The sequence below is a fragment of the Heptranchias perlo genome, chromosome 5 (assembly GCF_035084215.1).
Source record: "Heptranchias perlo isolate sHepPer1 chromosome 5, sHepPer1.hap1, whole genome shotgun sequence".
Lineage (NCBI taxonomy): Eukaryota > Metazoa > Chordata > Chondrichthyes > Hexanchiformes > Hexanchidae > Heptranchias > Heptranchias perlo.
Window position 1 is genome coordinate 129,318,744 of NC_090329.1, and position 20,056 is coordinate 129,338,799.

General features: G+C 43.1%; 1 protein-coding gene across 4 annotated transcripts in view; it reads right to left on the reverse strand.

Annotated features, from left to right (window-relative positions):
- The window catches only part of disp1 (dispatched homolog 1 (Drosophila)), a 360,433-nt gene that overhangs the window by 135,045 nt on the left and 205,332 nt on the right, over nt 1-20,056 (reverse strand). For all 4 annotated transcript variants that reach the window (XM_067985195.1, XM_067985196.1, XM_067985198.1 and 1 more), the window contains one exon: nt 3,204-3,783. In XM_067985195.1, coding sequence (XP_067841296.1) covers nt 3,204-3,772 — 569 coding nt within the window. In that variant the 5' untranslated portion in view covers nt 3,773-3,783. The remainder of the gene's footprint in view (nt 1-3,203; nt 3,784-20,056) is intronic.

The window sequence follows — 20,056 nt, forward strand, 5'->3', positions numbered from 1 at the left end:
CCGTCAAGGAGCAGGTTTGATGAGGGCCACCTGAATAGGAGGTGGGCCAAATCTGATCACTAAATTGTATTATAAGCACCACTATTATTAGCAGGTACAGCAGCAAACTAGTGTAAGTTTTGTAATTTGGGTTGGCATTCTGAATGGGTGAAATCTGAAGTGCCTTCTTCATCTGATTTTTTCTTGGGGTCTAAACTGCATGTATTAAATACCGCACCAGCTTTAAGTAATTGCTTAGAAGCAGCCATATTAATATCCCATACTACACTGGATAAAATTCATTCATTGAGAGTTTTAGCAACACTACTTTGATCAATCAGGGTTTTAAAACCGTTCCAAAAGTCCAAGAAATTGAAATGTCCATTTAAGGTTGAAATATTCAATAAGTCCCCTGTACGGTGTGTTTCCCATTAGCAGGAATCATTAAACCCCATTATGACCAGAATACGAACAGAGATTCGGGTCTCTCGATGCATATTTTTCTGGAATACAAACCCAATTCTTCGGCACTTTTCTGCTCCCTTCCTCTTTCGTTCCCTACCTGAGAGGGCACGCAGCTGTCTTGTGAAAACGGACAGATCCACAAGGTTGAGCTTCTCTCAGCGCCAGTACTCCCACTGCTCCAACAAACAGCCAACTGTGTTCTTGAACCTACATGCTATCTTTTTGTGTCACAATGGGCTGATTATACCAATAATCTGTGCCTCTATCCACTCCACAATCGTACATTTTAAAAGGAAATACACAAATAACTTAAGAGTTTTTGGCTCATTTACACTGCTGATGAGCAGGGAAAAGATTTGCAATTATACAGCGCCTTTCACGACCTCGGGGCATCCCAAAGCACTTTACGGGCAATGGAATACTTTTGAAGTGCAGTCACTGTTGTAACGTAGGAAAAGCGGCAGCCAATTTGCGCACAGCAAGGTCCCACAAACAGCAATGTGATAATGACCAGATAATCTGTCTTTTAGTGAATGTTGGTTGAGGGATAAATATTGGCCACGACAGCGGGGAGAACTCCCCTGCTCTTCTTCGAATAGTACCAGTGCCTTAGGATCTTTTACGTCCACCTGAGAGGGCAGATGGGGCCTCAGATAAACATCTCATGAAAGACAGAATGGGAATGGAAGTGTCTGGATGGATTTCCTCAGAAAGTGCTCAGATGTTAGAACAGTACTTTGTGCATTTTTTCGATTGAGCAGATGATCTTCAGACCATGGTTCTAAGAGGCAATGATTCTTTTTTAACCAAAGGTCTGAGTAGTTTCTGGTGTTTAGACACATCAGCCCTTTCCCTCTCCCAAAAATAATCACGGGACTGCAGTACTTTACATTACTACATGAAAAATAATGGAAATTTCTGACATTTTTGGCATAGAAACAAAGTTATTAACAAATAATACTTGAGGTGGAATTTCTCTTCCAAATATTAGAAAAGGAAAATGATCCCCCATGTTCACTGGCTCCTGACGATGGTATTAATTATCCACTTAACTGCAGCCTCTGTACAAGGAAGAGTCCATGTCTTTTCTTAGATTCCTGAAACAGTCCAATGTAAAATACCACACAGTGTTGTCAACAGCCCTGCTCACTACTGTGAATTGAAAAGGGCGCAAGTGAGAAACTTCGCAGGTATACGTTTAACAATACACCAAGGCAATGAGGCATCACAAGGAACTGAACCGAGCATGTTTGATGATTCAGTGTAAGTGAAATGCTGCTTGTGAAAAATCTGGGTTAATTAAAATAAAAATGTTTTCAGATCACAATTAGGTTCAAAGAGGAAACTACTTCCCCCTTCCCCAAAGTCACCAGTCCCTGCTGGGCAACAGTTTTACAGGCGTCAACTAGCCTCCAGCACCTCATCCAAGTCACTCGTCTTCAAATATGAGTCTCAGATAGCAAGTTCTGGCAGGCCGTTCTACCATAGTAGGCTTCACAGCCAAGCCCAGATCTTCTCCTCACCCAACATTCACACAAGCACACGTTCCAGGAGTTAATGGATCACGATCAGGTGGGAGAAGCCCTGGTTTGATTTTCATCCCTCCCTAACTAGTCCAGAGGCTAATGGCGGTGGCTCGAATGCTGTTACAGCTGAGATCAACCAAGTCGACATAGACCAGGAATCAAAGCAGAGATCCTCTGTCACTGTGGCTCAGCACAAAACTAGGTAATGCACTTACTCACCGAGTCAGCAGAAAACTCAAAGGAAATCAATGCAAGTGTTGCAATTCTACATTTTGGCAGCTGGTAGGAAAGCCCACAAACAACCTGGTGTCTGCATCAGGACTAAATAGCCCACTGACCGTAAACAGGCTACGCCATCTTTATTGGGCGGTATTGTAAGCAAGCCATGTTAAAATTGCTTGCTAATATTTCCAAATGGTCTGTTTCCAGTGTTCGATTAATGTGCAGCACAGCGAGTTGGAAAACCAACACACTATAGCACAAGCATTAAGTCTCCAATCCTGGCTGTGTCAGTACGTCAAGTACTTTCCTGCAGGAAGGGAGGGAAAAAATAAATCACAGGGAAGAATAATCATTCCCAGACTGCTGTCGTTAGCGATACTGGTGGAGAGATGGGAGCAGACAGCTTGTCTATCTGAATGCAGATAGTCCATGGCTTTATAATCAAGAGACATTCAAATATTGAAAAGCAAAGCTGTCAGTGAGCTTAATGTATTTGTACCAATATACCTAAATGTCACGCAATACACTTGTGTAATGCTTTTAACTCATGACTTCAAATTACTCCTACCGCCAGTACTTTTAACCACTGGTACCTCACCCTGGTGTTACACACCTTAAAATACTCTTTCCAAACACAGCCCAAGTTTGAAAAGATTAACATTTATAAACTGCACAGCTGGATGGATGTTGTACAAAAAGGGAAAAAATAATCAAATGACACCACATTGCAAACAGTTATACTGAGCCACGCCACACAGAGCTGCTCTCTGAAGGACCTCTTTCATGTAAGGAGAGTTTACTGCAGACAAAATGCACCGAGCACTCTCATAGACATCTCATTTTTTAAAACACAGCATCAGACACGTACTTTCAAAGATAGAGCTCACAGGTTATTTTCATTCAATGAACTGAGTTTTAATTTTCTTCCATCCCCATTAACAGTGTTTGGGACTACCTACAGAAAAAAGGTTTACTCATTACAGGCGAGCAAGTTGCCTTGATGGAGCGTACCTGATGTTAGGGACGTGTTGCTGTTGCACAGGCTGATGCTGGAAATGATCAGGCCACCGGTGATGAAGACAAAGGGGAGCATGATCGATGAGAGATGAGGCGGGCTGAAGGCAGCAGCTGGCTGGATGGATTGGGGAATTGTTTTGGCACACAGATGTCGGGTACTCGGAGCGAGCTTGCAGGCAACAGGGAGTCAATGGAGAGGTGACGGTGGTATTTCCCAAAGAATGGCACTCTGGTTGGTTACTGTGACAACACAAAGGATGATGGTATGGACAATGGTGGCAACACTGTGGCAGCATTGGCACAGGTCTTTGGTTATTTACCGTGCTGTCTGGAAAGAGGGAAGAAGGCTTAACAGTGCCATTTGGCGGCGTACCACTGTTCTGACTCACTTTTGCCCTTGAGGTCTCCTTGGCTGGCAGCTGCTGGGAGAGGTGGTCTCCATCGCAGGCTGCAGGGATGCTGTTAACGTTAGCATTTGATGGGACACTGCCATTGCTCTGAACCATGAAGTCACCATTCCCATTGCTCATAGCCATGCTCTTGTTCCACCAGCTTCTTTGCATCCGTCACACGTCTGAAAACAGAGCACAAAGAAAACAAGATATTACAACACTTATAGATAAAAGACAACGATACCTTGCTCGACTGCCTTTAACCAGTGACCAAAATTAACTGACTCCATTTCTTTCATGTAAAATTCTGGAGCCTATCAAACTTTCTTATCCCATCAAGTGACCTTCCTCCTTAGCTACCCACTCTGATTACCACTGATACGTAAATTAGAAGTAGGTGAGATAGGAGATGGGGGATCCAACATCAATGACCTTCCCTCCATCATAAGATCAGAAATGGGGATCTTCGCTGATGATTGCACAGTGTTCAGTTCCATTCGCAACCCCTCAAATAATGAAGCAGTCCGAGCCCGCATGCAGAAGACCTGGACAACATCCAGGCTTGGGCTCATAAGTGGCAATTAACATTCATGCCAGACAAATGCCAGGCAATGACCATCTCCAACAAGAGAGAGTCTAACCACCTCCCCTTGACATTCAACAGCATTACCATCGCCGAATCCCCCACCATCAACATCCTGAAGGTCACCATTGACCAGAAACTTAACTGGACCAGCCATATAAATACTGTGGCTACAAGAGCAGGTCAGAGGCTGGGTATTCTGCGGCGAGTGACTCACCTCCTGACTCCCCAAAGCCTTTCCACCATCTACAAGGCACAAGTCAGGAGTGTGATGGAATACTCTCCACTTGCCTGGATGAGTGCAGTTCCAACAACACTCAAGAAGCTCGACACCATCCAGGACAAAGCAGCCCGCTTGATTGGCACCCCTTCCACCACCCTAAACATTCACTCCCTTCACCACCTGTGCACTGTGGCTGCAGTGTGTACCATCCACAGGATGCACTGCAGCAACTCGCCAAGGCTTCTTCGACAGCACCTCCCAAACCCGCGACCTCTACCATCTAGAAGGACAAGAGCAGCAGGCACATGGGAACAACACCATCTGCACGTTCCCCTCCAAGTCACACACCATCCCGACTTGGAAATATATCGCCGTTCCTTCATCATCGCTGGGTCAAAATCCTGGAACTCCCTTCCTGACAGCACTGTGGGAGAACCTTCACCACACGGACTGCAGCGGTTCAAGAAGGCGGCTCACCACCACCTTCTCAAGGGCAATTAGGGATGGGCAATAAATGCCGGCCTCACCAGCGACACCCACATCCCATGAACGAATAAAAAGAAATCCAAAGTGACATCTCAAAATATCACCTGGAAAATCCTGAAGTAACAACAGCCTTCAGACCTGTATTATCTCAATCTACAGAGCAGGATGTCTAATAATACAAGTAAATTAATTAATCCTTATGGCATTGCTCACGGACAAAAATTAGTTAAATAATGGTTTGGAGAACAAAGGCATATTCACCCTTCAGTTTTGTGACAAATAAAGATTTTATATAAACGAATAATAATACCAAAATTCAGCAAGGGACAAGAAAAGAAAGTACTTGCATTTATATAGCGCCTTTCACGACCATAGGACGTTCGTTCCAAAGCGTGTTACAGCCAATGAAGTATTTTTGAAGTAGGGTCATTGTTGTAATGTAGGAAACACGACAGCCAATTTGCACACAGCAAGGTCCCACAAACAGCAATGTAATAATGACCAGATAATCTGTTTTAGTGGTGTTGGTTGAGGGATAAACATTGACAAGGAAAACTTAAATGGAAACAGCATAGGCAGGTAAATAATAGATAGACTGGTGGACGGACCGAGACAGACAGACAGCTGGCTAGTCAGTGGGTGGGATTGTGGCTCGAGTCCTGATGTTTGCTTTGCTGATGATTAAAATTCATTTAAAACCTCTACAACCTTAATCACTCACATCTCCACATGATAGGGCACTGCAGTGAGTAGAAATGGACTTCTGTTTAAAGATGCAGTTAGAAATGTTATCAACATACTGGGCAGGTAGTAATCCATCTTTTGAAAACTTTATTCTCTTCCCCAGTCAGGTTTCTCAGAGTAACATCATCCTGGACTCAGCATCACCAACCAACATGATTTTAGGACCCGATTACTGCCGTTCTGCAACCAACAAGTAGGTGGTGCACAAGAACAGTCTGAGACTGCAACACGTCTACCATTTGTCCTTCCATGCGGAGAAGTACCTTGCCTTTACCTGATGCACATTTCCCTACATTACAACAGCGACTACACTTCAAAAAATACTTAATTGGCTGTGAAGCGCTTTGGGACGTCCTGAGGTCATGAAAGGCGCTATATAAATGCAAGTACTTTCTTTTCATTCCCACTGCAGCATGTGAGAGATTGGCAATTCTTCAAGTGGAGGGTGGTGAGCGCAGGTAGCCAAAGTCCTCAAAATGTTGCATTTTTAATATTTAAGCAACCTCTTTACTCAAGGTTGGCTTTGTTACTCCTTTCTACACCCTTATTAAAGTATGTTAGTGATGTGGTGGGCAGACCAGAGACAATATTCCAAGTGCGATCTGATCAATGCATTGTAAAGTCTTAATGTGCACTGTGGTCTTCTGCCTATGTTACCCCAATGTTCAATTAGCTTTCTTAATTCCTTTGCCACATTGTAACAGGGATGAGTTTACTATTATTCCCTGCTCCCTTTCTGCTGTTCTCTCTTTTATTAGTAAATTTAATATGCTTACAGTTGGTTTTTGGTATTCAGGTCAGTAATGTGGATTAGAAGCAACAGGGGTCCCTGTATGATCCCACTTTTGAACGACTGCACAAGCAAGATAGATGTGAAACCTTTCGCTACCAATGCAGAAGAAGCACTCGGGGTTCTTTGAAACTGATGAATCCAAGGGACAAAACGTCATCCTACAAAATAACAGTGTGAGTCAGGTTAAGCAATGTAAGTGGGCACTCACCTTTTCAATCGCACCCACCACAAAAGGATGGTATCAGGGGACATAATTGCACCAAATTATCTGGGGATTTTATTAAGTGCTTCTATACAAATTATAGAGGCATTAGGAACAACCTATCAGAAATAAGGCTGCATGCTGGAATGGAAAACTCTGAGCTGACAGCTCTCAGGGAAATATGGCTGGGTTTTGAGGATGGGTCTGAATTCCATATACCTCAATACACATTGTTTAGAAAAGGTAGGTGTGGGGCATGAAGTGGCCATCTCCTTTAGGAAAGGTATAAATATAAAGGATATATTTAGGGTTGCCAACTCTGGTTAGATGTATTCTTAGAGGTTACATCACATGACCTCACACCTCCAACCGCCTCACCCAGCGAAAGCCTATTTTCCCCATTTCCCAATATTTTTATAACTAATAAATGAAAGTGCTCAAAGAACATTAAAAGAAGACTTCTTTCAATGCCCCTATGATTTTACTCCCGGGTCACTCGCAGTAGTTTTCAGGAGATTAATCTTTAATTCCTGGAGATTCCAAGACAGTCCTGGAGGGTTGGTAACCCTAGATATACTGCACATGGAAAAAATAGCAGGGAGACACTGGCTCCAAATGGAGTTCATCAGAAATGTCAGAGTGCTTCTAGGAATGTGTTTAGACCACTGAACCAAGAGAAGAAATGAATCTGCAGTTGTGTAATAAAATCAATTAAGGTAGCCAATGAAGGGGTCATGTACATAAGAGTGCAGAATTCAGATAGCGTATAATATGAGTCGGTGTAGGGTAAAAGACACAGGAAGGGAGACGTGGGAGGGTCATTGTTCCCTAAAGGTTCAGGTGGCTGCAGCCAAAGCAAAAAGGGCTCTGGGTTTTATGACTCAGAGACTGTTCAGTATAAAACTAGGTCTATAATAATAGGGTTATAATAGGCTTTGGTGAGGCCTCATCTGGAGTATTGTACAGCTTTCTGGTTCCCCCACCTCAAAAAAGGCATTTTGGCCCTAGAGAAAGTACAGAGGAAAGCAACCAGGATGACTCCCAGGCTAAGTGCATTGAGGTTTGGAGGTAGACTTTACGCCTTGGGTTTGGATTCATTGGAAAGGTGCAGACTTAGAGAGGATTGGATGAGACCATGAGGGGTGGCGAAAGTGCATATGGGCCTTCTGGCCCTTTCTCGTTCTGAGTATGTGTCAGCCTTGGCCTCTGAGTCAGAGGTTGTAGGTTCCAGCCCCACTCCAAGACTTGAGCAAATAATCCAGGCTGACACTGCAGTGCATTACTGAGAGAGTACTGTTGTTAAAGGTGCCATCTTTCGGATAAAATGTTAAACCAAGGCCCCGTCTGGCCTCTCAAGTGGACATAAAAGATCCTATGGCACTATTTGTAGAAGAGCAGGGCAGTTCTCCCTGGTGTTATGGCCAATATTTATCCCTCGACCAACACCGAAAACAGATTATCTGGTCATTATTGCATTGTTGTTGTTGGGATCTTGCTGTGCGCAAATTGGCTGCCGCGTTTGCCTATATTACAAAAGTGACAACACTTCAAAAGTAATTTATTGGCTGTGAAGTGCTTTGGGACGTCCTGAGGTCGTGAAAGGTGCTATATAAATGCTAATTCTTTCTTTATAACATAATATGGCAGAAATCATTCACTTTTTCTGACATTGCTGAATCTATCCTGCAGGCAAATGTGACACAGAAGGAATAGGGTCATATTGGAGGTGGTTCTGCAGCATAAATGGTATATAAGTGAGTTCAGCACTGAGCCCTGTACAATGCATGATGGAGAAAGAAAAAAAAATACTTTCAAAGTTGGTATTTCTGAAGGGACATTCAAATGAAAGGAACTTGGTCGCAGCTTTAACTGTAATCGCCTTTAATTGTTTTAATTTTTGCTTACCACTGTTAAACCACCTCATTACATGGAGAAAGAACAAAAGCACCACATCTGAAAAGGTCCAAGATCATCAGAAGCAGCCGCAAGAGCCCCTTCAATGTTTTGACTCTATAGCTTTCTAAGGAATTAAATGGACACTTTACTGGGCGATAGGCAAACAATCAGTGTGTATCGAAATCATCAAAGTATAGCCTCCACTGGCTTCTGCACTGAATTTAAAACACACACAAGCTATATTTGGCGTGAGATTGCTTGCATCTTAATTTCAACAAGGTCTCAAAAACTGTAGCAGACTGCTGGGGGAGGTGGGAAAAGAGAGGCGAGCTTTTTTTTTGCCCGTAACCATTTTAATTGCTGGAAGTGGAGGCCCAGCAGCTGCCAGGTGTTAACAGAAAATACAAAGTTCAGTCACTGGGTTTCTAGGTGAATTTAAAATAAAATTGCTGGACTATAACTTGGTGTTGTAAAATTGTTTACAATTGTCAACCCCAGTCCATCACCGGCATCTCCACATCATTTCTAGATTCCGGTTTTGATTGGGAAAACTGGAGAACCACTGGCTCCATATCAGAAAGAAATGAGATTGCATCAAGTATTTCCACCTCTCTGATAGATCTTAAATAAGGCACCGGTGGGACCTATTCATTTCAGATTCTGTAGAATCTGCAGCCATGACAAAGCTGAGGCTGATGACTGCTCGGACCTACTGTGTATTTCCATCATCTTCTGTTTTTATGTCAAACTTCCAGCAGTCAGTTTTTCTATTTATCTATACAATAATGCTAGCTTTGATTCTCTTGTGTCGGTGTTACTTTAGTCTTGTCTGAATAAACTTTTCATAGTTTCAAAGGTTACTTTCGGTGATGATTATATTAGATATACTAGTTGATCTCCCATGGTGTTGCACATGGGGAATCAAGACCAAGTGCAGTCTTCAGGTGAAGGAGGGATCGAGGGTGGGTGATCATTGGACTAAGGCGCACAGACATAAAGAAAGACTCGTATTTATATAGCGCCTTTCATGACCTCAGGACATCCTAAAACGTTTACAGCCAATGAAGTACTTTTAAAGTGTAGTCACTGTTGTAATGTAGGGAAACACAGCAGCCAATTTGCACAAAGCAAGCTCCCATAAACAGTAATGTGATAACGACCAGATAATCTGTTTTAGTGATGTCAGTTGAGGGATAATTATTGGCCAGGACACCGGGGAGAACTCCCCTGCTCTTCTTCGAATAATGGCATGGGATCTTTTATGTCCACCTAAGAAAGCAGACGGGACCTCAGTTTAACATCTCATCCGAAAGCCGACACTTGCAACAGCCCAGCACTCCCTCAGTATGGCACTGAAGTATCATGATTATGCACTCAAGTTTCTGGAGTGGGACTTAACCCATGATCTTCTGATTCATTCAGTCCCCATTTGAAGGCCATACATTCTGAACTTATTTTTATATTTCTATTACAAATTCCTGTTCACACTTATAATGGAAACTGCTTACGTGAACTTCTCACGCATAATTGTACCTTCTTGCCAGTGGTGGCGCTTCAGATTTAGGTTAGATCCAACTAGTAAATGTGTTTAGCAGCCCAGGTGAATGGACAGCATGCTGTTGTACACAGTGATAAATTACAAAGAATGTACAGCACAGAAACAGGCCATTCGGCCTAAGTAGTCCCTGCTGGTGTTTATGCTCTACATGAACCTCCTCCCACCCCCTCTTCATTTAACCCTATCAGCATAATCTTCTATTCTTTTCTCCCGCATGTGTTTATCTAGCTTGCCCTTTAATGCATCTATGCTATTCGCCTCAAATACTCCTTGAGGTAGCGAGTTCCACATTCTAACCACTCTGTGTCCTCCTCACAGCTTACTTTCCCACCTAGCTTTGTATCATCAGCAAACTTGGATGTGGGTAAAGAAGTTTGTCCTGAATTCCTTACTGGATTTGTTGATAAAGTATGTCAAGGAAGCTCCCCTGATCATTCAGTGTGTAAGCACATCATCCGCTGTGGCACGAAGCAGGAGTATCCCAGGTTCGATTCCCAGCCTGTGTTTAACTAGCTGGGGTGGTGTTTGGGAAGCTACAGCTTGTCTCAGTGCTTGTGAAGGGAGACAGTCAAGTAGGGTTTCCGCTATACTGGCTGCTATCCAGCCACTCAAGTCGGAAAGTTCATGCAAGGGGACCAGGTTAGGTTCTGCTGCATTGTCCCCCATAGTCGAATAGCCTGTCAACGCGAGTGCAATGTATCCAAGTTTGCTGATGATACAAAGCTAGGTGGGAAAGTAAGCTGTGAGGAGGACACAGAGTCTGCAAAGAGATATAGATAGGTTAAGTGAGTGGCCAAGAAGGTGGCAGATGGAGTATAATGTGGGGAAATGTGAGGTTAATCACTTTGGTAGGAAGAATTGGAAAACAGAATATTTTTTAAATGGTGAGAAACTATTAAATATTGAAAGCTCCATGGTCTACTTTCCATCAGTCCCTGTTCGCCATTGGTGTCAGAACCTTCAGTCACCACAGCTTTGCCATCTGGAATTCTCCTTGTACAATCCTTTGTCTTGCTACCTCTCTCCCCATCTTCAACGGCCTCCTTAAAACCTACCCAATTAACTATTCGGCCATCTCCTCTTCTTCTTGCTCAGATTCCTTGGACCCACCCCTAACCGTCCTCCTTCCCCCCAGCAGTAAAACATCGTGGATCATTTTGTTGGAGGAAAGACGCTATAAAACCACAATCAGTCGTTGAACCGCTGGCAAACAAGTATCTCCAGTATAGCAGCAGCAATCCCAGCCTAGTGGCTGTAAAGTAGTCAATTCCGTGCTGCACAAATAAGAGAGTGTTGACACAAGGACGTGACAGATGCTCGAATAACTGCCCAAAAATTAACGGGATACAATTTCTGGCTGGCACTGTTCCTGCACCATCATTTAATGTGCCCGTACTATTTCCTTGCTTTGCTTTTTGGAAGAAAATTCCTGAATTGAACTGGCATACACAAGAAAATTGACCCCCCCCTCCAAAATCTCAAATTATGAATAAAGGGTGGGTACCATATAGAACGTAATCTCACCCCTTAAAATTGTGTGAAAGAATCAAAGTTCTGTGGGTACATCTCATGTTCCCGTTGCAAGTGCAGGGATTTTTATGCTGCTGCTGTCAATGGCACATAACCTACTGAAAATACAATAAGACTCCCTTTCCTCTCTTTTCCCCCTCCTCCCCAACAACAAAAAAAGGTATTGCGCTTCAAAGATGCAGAACTACAAGCTCCGAATGGCTCTAAGTAAATGGTGTGGCACCAAGCTATACTGAGTTAGTCAATCTCAGCTTGGGTTTGATATTAACATTAATCTCTGTGTCTCCAGGGTGGCAAGAAAACTGAAATTAAACTGTCCAGGATTTCTAGTCATCATTCTACGACTCCTCCTGAAAAAAAACACTAGTGAATGTCACATGAGGGCAGGATCAGGTTTGACTGTCATAGTCCACATCGTTGAAAGGCTTGCTAGCATTAACTGACCAGAATCACACACAAAGAATGGTCACCCAGGTGAGACGTTGCAGAAACGCTGGTACCTAGGAAAATGAGGGATAAGTGGAGGGAAACCATTAGAGTCAAGGAGAGAATACCAGAACTTCCAAAAAAAATCAAATATGCAGCAATTCATAAGATACACAAGAATACAGGGCAGGACAAAGATCACTGTGGTCATCTAGTCAGAGTCAAGTTCAAAAAATACCATCCTCTCTCTTATATCCACAGTCACTTACGCCAAAAAACTATGCAGCTTCCTTTTAAACTTGCCGACACCATCCATCTCTATTGTATCGTTGGCGATCCGTTCTACCTCTGATAAAAGTAGTTTTAGGTAAAGCCAAACAGGTCATACTTAAAGAAATCATTATTACTCAGGCTTTGCTAAAACAACTTTTGGCATTATACGCTGTCATGTCTTTAGTGTCTCATAAAATGGTGCCATACACACTATTCACAGAGCACAGACTGGAGGTTAGCTGAATCCATCAGCGATTGAAGTTCCTGATTCCAGAGCTCAAATGAATACAAATACTTAATGTATCTGAAAGCAATGGAAAACCCTAGAGACATATGCACAGCCTCCTGTTTAGCTATATTAGGAGAATATAGATGGAAACACACCCAGTCCTTTGACAAACCAACAGTTCGACTTACTGGATAAATTCAATGAACTTTATAAAATTCTTTCTAAATCCCCCCAACTCATTGCAATATTTGAATAATTTACATATTTTCCACAAGAAGAGTTCCTTTCCATCAACACCACTATCTGAATCATTTATTACTTTCCATAGTTTAAACGCACACAAAAAAACCCACAATCAATTGAGAAAGCACAATAGGGTGACTCATAAAAAATATTAGACCTTAAGGGGAGATCCACATGTACACACAGAGATTATGTTGAATGTGTCGTAAAAAGCATCTCCCATTTGTTCATTCCTCCCTGACCCCCACCCAAATATTCTTCCCTTTTCTTCCTTGAAGCCACCAACTCATGCCAAGTTACACTTCTATGGTACCAGCTGCTCTCCACTACTTCATCCAGCAAGGTTCACGGGACAGTGGTCAATCCTTGGCTGTTTATTTCCTTCCCTAGCCCATGACACTGAAATCAACTGTAGTATGACTCATTCCAATGCTCTGAGATCAGCTAAGTCAAAGACTAGGGACATTTCCTACCTTATAATAGTGACTACACTTCAAAAGTATTTCATTCGTTGTAAAGCGCTTTGGGACTTCCTGAGGTCATGAAAGGCGCTATATAAATGCAAGTCTTTCTTTTTTCCTGTTCCATTCAGTACAAGTTCAGCATTTATCGACTGAGCCAAAAGGCACGTTGTTTCATTTTTAAACAGAATTCAGATCTCTGTCTGAATGGTTAAACCACCGTGATAGCCTCCCAGGGTTAGTAATCTGGCCATTATCATATCACTATTTGTGGGATCTTGCTGTGCGCAAATTCATTGCTGTGTTTCCTACAATACAACAGTGACTACACTTCAAAAGTACTTCACTGGTTGTAAAGCGCTTTGGGAGGTCCCAAGGTCGTGAAAGGCGCTATAGAAATGCAAGTAGTTCTTCTATACACACTTTAAATCAATTCAGGGAGACAAGCAGGAGCAAAAGAATATGCTTTGTATTCTCGTAAAAAGAATTTGAACTGCTCCTTCATTAAAGTTCCCTCACAGACCAGCTTTAACTTGCAAGGGTGCAGTGTCTTTGAGGTAATGCCTCTGGGTGCTGTATTCCTGGTGAAAATGAGCTTTGAAGTATGAAACCTATAATTGGGAACTGAGTTGAGGGAGTCTGAGGTGAAGAGGAATTGCTTGGTCTGAAGATGTTGTGCACAACCACTATTACTGTGCAAGTGTTCAGTCGATTTCCTTTTTTTAAAGTTAGTAAATAGCACCATCTCACATTCCTGGACAAGATACAAAAAAAGGTTTGAGATCTGATCAATGATCCGTCCCTGATCTCTTGCATCCAACCCTTCGCTCTCACCCCATTACAACCTTTCTTCTCTCTTTATTTTACCAATGTTACTATGATCAATGCTCCTCTCAGCTTTCGTCTTCTTTCTATTGCAAAATACAGGTCACATCCAAGAAGTGAAAAACTGAGGCCCCGGCACAACTCCATGGGGTGGTGCACAACTCGTCACCTCCCGCCAATCTGAGAAACACTCCTTTATTCCAACACTCTGCCTCTGGCTTTCAAACCAATTTCCTATCCATACCACAGGGCTGCCTCTGGTTCCATTCACCTTAGTTTTAAGCCATCATGTGTGGAATTTTATCAAATATGTTCTGAAAATCCGTGCGTGACATCTCTTGATCTGCCACTTCGGTTACTATCAGCCAGCTCTATTGTTACTTAGACATGTCCTATCTCTAACAAACCCAAGGTGACTTTCCCTAGTACTCACTTAAGCCTATACGAAAAGATAGATTTTCCCACTACTGATGTTAAACTCACTGGCCAGTAATTATTTGGCTTGTCCCTTCTTCCCTTTTTGAATATAGGTGTAACATTTCCTGCGCCTGTAGCAGAAGTTTGCAGCCAGCTTTGGAAGATTAGAACTAATGCGTCCCCAATTTCCTTGCCTATTTCCTTTAATTCCCTCAGCTGGAAAACATCTGGGTCTGGATGACTTGCCATATTCTACCATGCCCCTATTCCCTACTGTTGTTTTACTTAAATCTGTTTTCAACAGGCCCATATCCTCTTCTACGATGCTTTTTTTTGATGCACTTAGAAAAAGCCTTAAGTTATTACATAGAAATTACAACACAAAAAGAGGCCATTCGACCAGTCCGTGTTGGTGTTTATCCTCCATATAAGCAGTCATCCTAAACCCATGTGCCCGCTCTTTTTCCATATCCCTTTATCCACCGTATAAGTTTCTTTCACACACTCTTTGTCCTTATGATTTTCTCACTCTCTGTTACTTTCTATAATCCTCCCTGTCCTCATTCTTGCCACTTTCCTTCACCCTGGTTACGGAACCAAGGCGGGTAGACGGGAGTTACAATGCAGATCAGCCTTGATCTAACTGAATGGCGGAACAGGCTCGATGGGCTGAATGGCCTACTCCTGTTCCTATGTTCCCTTAAACAATCGTGCCAGCTCTGAAGAAGGGTTACACCCAAAATGCTAACCTGTCTTTCTCTGATCTGTTTCCAGCCTTTTCATGTTTTATTTCAGATTTCCACCACTCACAGGTTTTTCTTTTTATCCCTGATGCGGTACTTGGTTGCCTCTAGCCACAAGGCACAGTTGCTATTCTTGATGCCTCTCCCAACAGAAAGCTGCCCAGACACTGTACAGCTGCAGGGGAGCTCACATGCTGTTCCGCACAGCACAGTGCAATTGTCAACATCAGCCAGCACGTGACGAAACTGAGCAATTACATCTGAGTCTTCAGCTTCTTTGGAGACCTGCCTGTGATGGGGATACCTGCTGTCTGAATTCCTCAGCATATAGCAGCAACAGAACTGTGAAGTCACGAGAAGAGAACTTGCACTGCCCTACCGCCAGAGGCAGGAACTGTGCTAGTCATTAACTATTAGTCCAGGGCAACAATCCCAACAAGTGCCTTGCTCAAAAGTCACTCTTAGGAATACTGCAACATGCTGCGTCATGCAGTTAATGGTTGTGGGTCTCCACACACTTAACTCCTGATTTCAATCATGTAACAGTGGCCACTTGCTAAGTGGAGGCCAGGCATTTCCCACAGGAAAAGAAATTAAAACTATAGGACCCATTGTTCAATTAAATTGCTATATTTTCATAGCATATTTAAACCTGCTCTGTAATTGGCAGTATAGACCTGCCACCTAATATCTTTCTTTAACTAGAGAACAAGAAACAGAGAGGGAGCAGTACTGACCGCCAACTCAATCAACATCCCGCTGCCAGGTGGCTGTAAATGGAGCACTCGGAGGCAAGTCTGCCAAGGGCTACAGGGGAGTGAGAGGCAAGTGGCAGACTGTCCCATCACTCTATTAGGAATACAATGTACAGGAATAACATGGCCTGTATTGAAAAGCAACCTCAACAATTGTGCCTAATATGCTGAACCACTGTATATTAAGATGCGGAGACGTGATTGTGACTCTGAATATATGCTGAGAACATAAGCACCAAACAGAGGTCAGACACTTTAGTACACCTACATTCTCACTTCCATCATCATTTATCAAACAATGATGCAATATATTTATTTAATACACCGTTAAATAAATCAATAAAAAATAAAATTTAGCAAAAAACAAAATCAGACTTCAGTGAATTTGGCTCCAATAACTCTTCCAAAGTCAGCTGGACTCTGGATACACCTCTCTCCCCATCCCCTCCTTACTTCACTATCTCTAACCTGCCAGATTAACTCCCCATCTTCGGAAGCCCGATGTAATCAAACAAAACACACACGCTCATACACCCAGCCAAGAAATACGCCTCATTCTTCATGTAATTAACAAGGGGCCCAATTTACACATGGACAGGTGTCAGTCTCCAATGATGGAACTCCATTTATTTATTTCAGTAGCACTGCAGGCTGGGAATGGGAAAAGGGAGTGAAAATAAACAGACACAAAGGAAAATAGAAAGAATGAAAGCAAGAAACAGAAAATAGAAAGGGGGATATATACATTTCAAAATTATGGGGTTTTTGATAGAGTAAATAGGGAGAAAATTTGCAGGGCTATGAGGAAAGAGCAGGGGAATGGGACTAATTGGTTAGCTTTTTCAAAAAGCCAGCACAGGCACGATGGGCTGTGCCTTCTGTGCTGTGCAATTCTATGATTGTGTGTGCTGTTTGGATGGAGTGGGAAAGAGAGACCCCATATAGAGAGATGAGAGAGGAAAAATTATGTGGGAGAGATGGGGGAAGAGAAAGAGAAAGTAAAACCCTATGGCTGGGATGGGCAATCTCTGGCTCTGCTGAGAATAGGGAAACGGTTGGTGTAGGGGCCTATCGGACCTACATTATAGAACAGCATAACTACAAACAAGGACTCGGTAGAACTACAGGTAACTTTTAAAACAAGCCTTCAATGCTGTTGCGATTTAAAGGAGAACGAACACTGTCCATTTTGTTTCATTAAATGAACACTCCTACCTGTAAATTTCTATCCCCCCCCCACAGCGAGATCTGCCACTGCTCGTTTGCTCACACCATTCCCAGAGCCATTCTGACGACATTGTTTATTACAGGATATGCAGCAGCTCCATAAGGAAAGCTGGAAATCAGCACCAACTAGCACAGATGATACAAAGATGGGAGGGAAAGTAGAGAGTGAGGAGGACATAAAAAACCTACAAGGGGATATAGACAGGCTGGGTGAGTGGGCGGAGATTTGGCAGATGCAATACAATATTGGAAAATGTGAGGTTATGCACTTTGGCAGGAAAAATCGGAGAGCAAGTTATTATCTTAATGGCGAGAAACTGGAAAGTACTGCAGTACAAAGGGATCTGGGGGTCCTAGTGCAAGAAAATCAAAAGGTTAGTTTGCAGGTGCAGCAGGTGATCAAGAAGGCCAACGGAATGTTGGCTTTTATTGCTAGGGGGATAGAATATAAAAACAGGGAGGTATTGCTGCAGTTATATAAGGTATTGGTGAGACCACACCTGGAATACTGCATACAGTTTTGGTCTCCATACTTAAGAAAAGACATACTTGCTCTCGAGGCAGTACAAAGAAGGTTCACTCGGTTAATCCCGGGGATGAGGGGGTGGACATATGAGGAGAGGTTGAGTAGATTGGGACTCTACTCATTGGAGTTCAGAAGAATGAGAGGCGATTTTATTGAAACATATAAGATTGTGAAGGGGCTTGATCGGGTGGATGCGGTAAGGATGTTCCCAAGGATGAGTGAAACTAGAACTAGGGGGCATAATCTTAGAATAAGGGGCTGCTCTTTCAAAACTGAGATGAGGAGAAACTTCTTCACTCAGAGGGTAGTAGGTCTGTGGAATTTGCAGCCCCAGGAAGCTGTGGAAGCTACATCATTAAATAAATTTAAAACAGAAATAGACAGTTTCCTAGAAGTAAAGGGAATTAGGGGTTACGGGGAGCAGGCAGGAAATTGGACATGAATTTAGATTTGAGGTTAGGATCAGATCAGCCATGATCTTATTGAATGGCGGAGCAGGCTCGAGGGGCCGATTGGCCTACTCCTGCTCCTATTTCTTATGTTCTTATGTTAATTAAATAATTCACTTACCTCACATTGTGCAATCATACTTGCAATGTTTAATGCCAGTTGCATTTCTGAATGTGAAAGGGAAACTGTAGCGTGGGGTTTGAGTAGTGAAATTTAAATGCCTAACCTAGGATAAGTGACAGCAGGTGAAGTGTTCTTTCCCACAACCCCATTGCTTCTTCAGGTTCCAGCCAGTCATCATGTTAATACTCTTAATTAGAGTCTCTCCATCGATGCTCTTTTGCCTCGAGGCCTGCTGGGGTGGCTCAAAGCAGTGAAATTTTCTCTCCCCCACTCCTCCTAATATTTGTTCTTGGGATGTGGGTGATGCCTGGAAAGGCTGCATTTATTGCCTGTGCACAGCTGAAGCACAGAGCACATCGCAAAGAGAGTGGATCATGAAACAAGTGGGAGCTTGAGAATTTGGAGAGAGTGGGGCTCTGTGGTAAAGTGGGTGAATTGAAATTAAAATTTAGTTTAAAATTTAATTTAGAACTTAAAAACTTTTTAAAAAAAACTGCAAGTTAGTTAACGGTTGACAGAAACTGCATGTAAGTGGCAGTTAACAGTCAATCAGCTGTAAGTGATTGCCTGAATAGAGGGTAATTACTGAGAGCTTGAAGCTGATTGAGCAATTGTATCTGGCATTCTCAAAAGGTGTATGAAATAAAAGGTTGACTGCTGAAGCACAGAGCGCATTGCGAAGAGAGTGAATCGTGAACCAAGTGGGACCGTGAGAATTTGGAGAGAGTGGGAATTAGGTGCTAAATTTAATAAAAAAACAAAAAACAGACTGTAAAGTAATTATCTACAAATAAATATAGACTAAGATATGGCAGAGCAGGTTGTGTGTCTAGACTGCAGTATGTGGGAATTTGTGGATATCGAGAATGTCCTGAGCGAACACATTTGCAGTAGATGTCTCCGCCCCCAATCTCCAGCTCAAAGTCATCAGATACATAAGGGAGGGGGAGGAGTATCTGGACAGTTTGCTCCAGACCTTGGTCACACCTCAGAGAGGTACAGGATCAGAACAGGGTTGGTGTGACCGATCGTGTACAGAGTAAGGAGAACTCAGGTGAGATAGAGAACGAGGATCCACAGAAATTGATCCTATCCAACAGGTACAATGTACTTGCTACCTGTGAGGATAAGGGTAAACACTGTAGGAAGGACAGCTAGAATGCTGACCATGGCACCTTGGAGCAGGTGGCTGTCCAAAGGGGGGAGGAGGAGGAGGAGAAGCGTGATGTGGTAGTTGTAGGGGATTCAATAATTAGGGGGACAGTTGGCATTCTTTGTAAGTTGGATCGAGAGTCCCACGTTGAATGTTGCCTACCTGGTGCCAGGGTGAGGGATATCTCGAACTGGTTTGATAGGATAGTGGAGGGGGAGGGGGAGGATCCAGTCATTGTGGTCCATGTTGGGACCAACAACATAGGAAAGAGTAGGCAAGAGGTCCTGTTCAGAGAGTACCAGGAGCTAAATTAATAAACGGGACCTCAGGGGTTATAATCTCTGGATTATTACCCAAGCCATGTACAAATTGGCAGGGATGAGCAGATTAGGGAAATGAGCATGTGGCTGAACGAATGGTGTGGGAAAGAGGGGTTCCATTTCATAGGATACTGGCACCAGTACTAGGACAGGAAGGAACTGTACCGTTGGGACGGGCTCCATCTGTATCGGCCTGGGACCAGGGTCCTCGCGGAAAGGATAAATAGGGCGGTCTCAAGGTCTTTAAGCTAGTAAATGGGGTGGGGGGG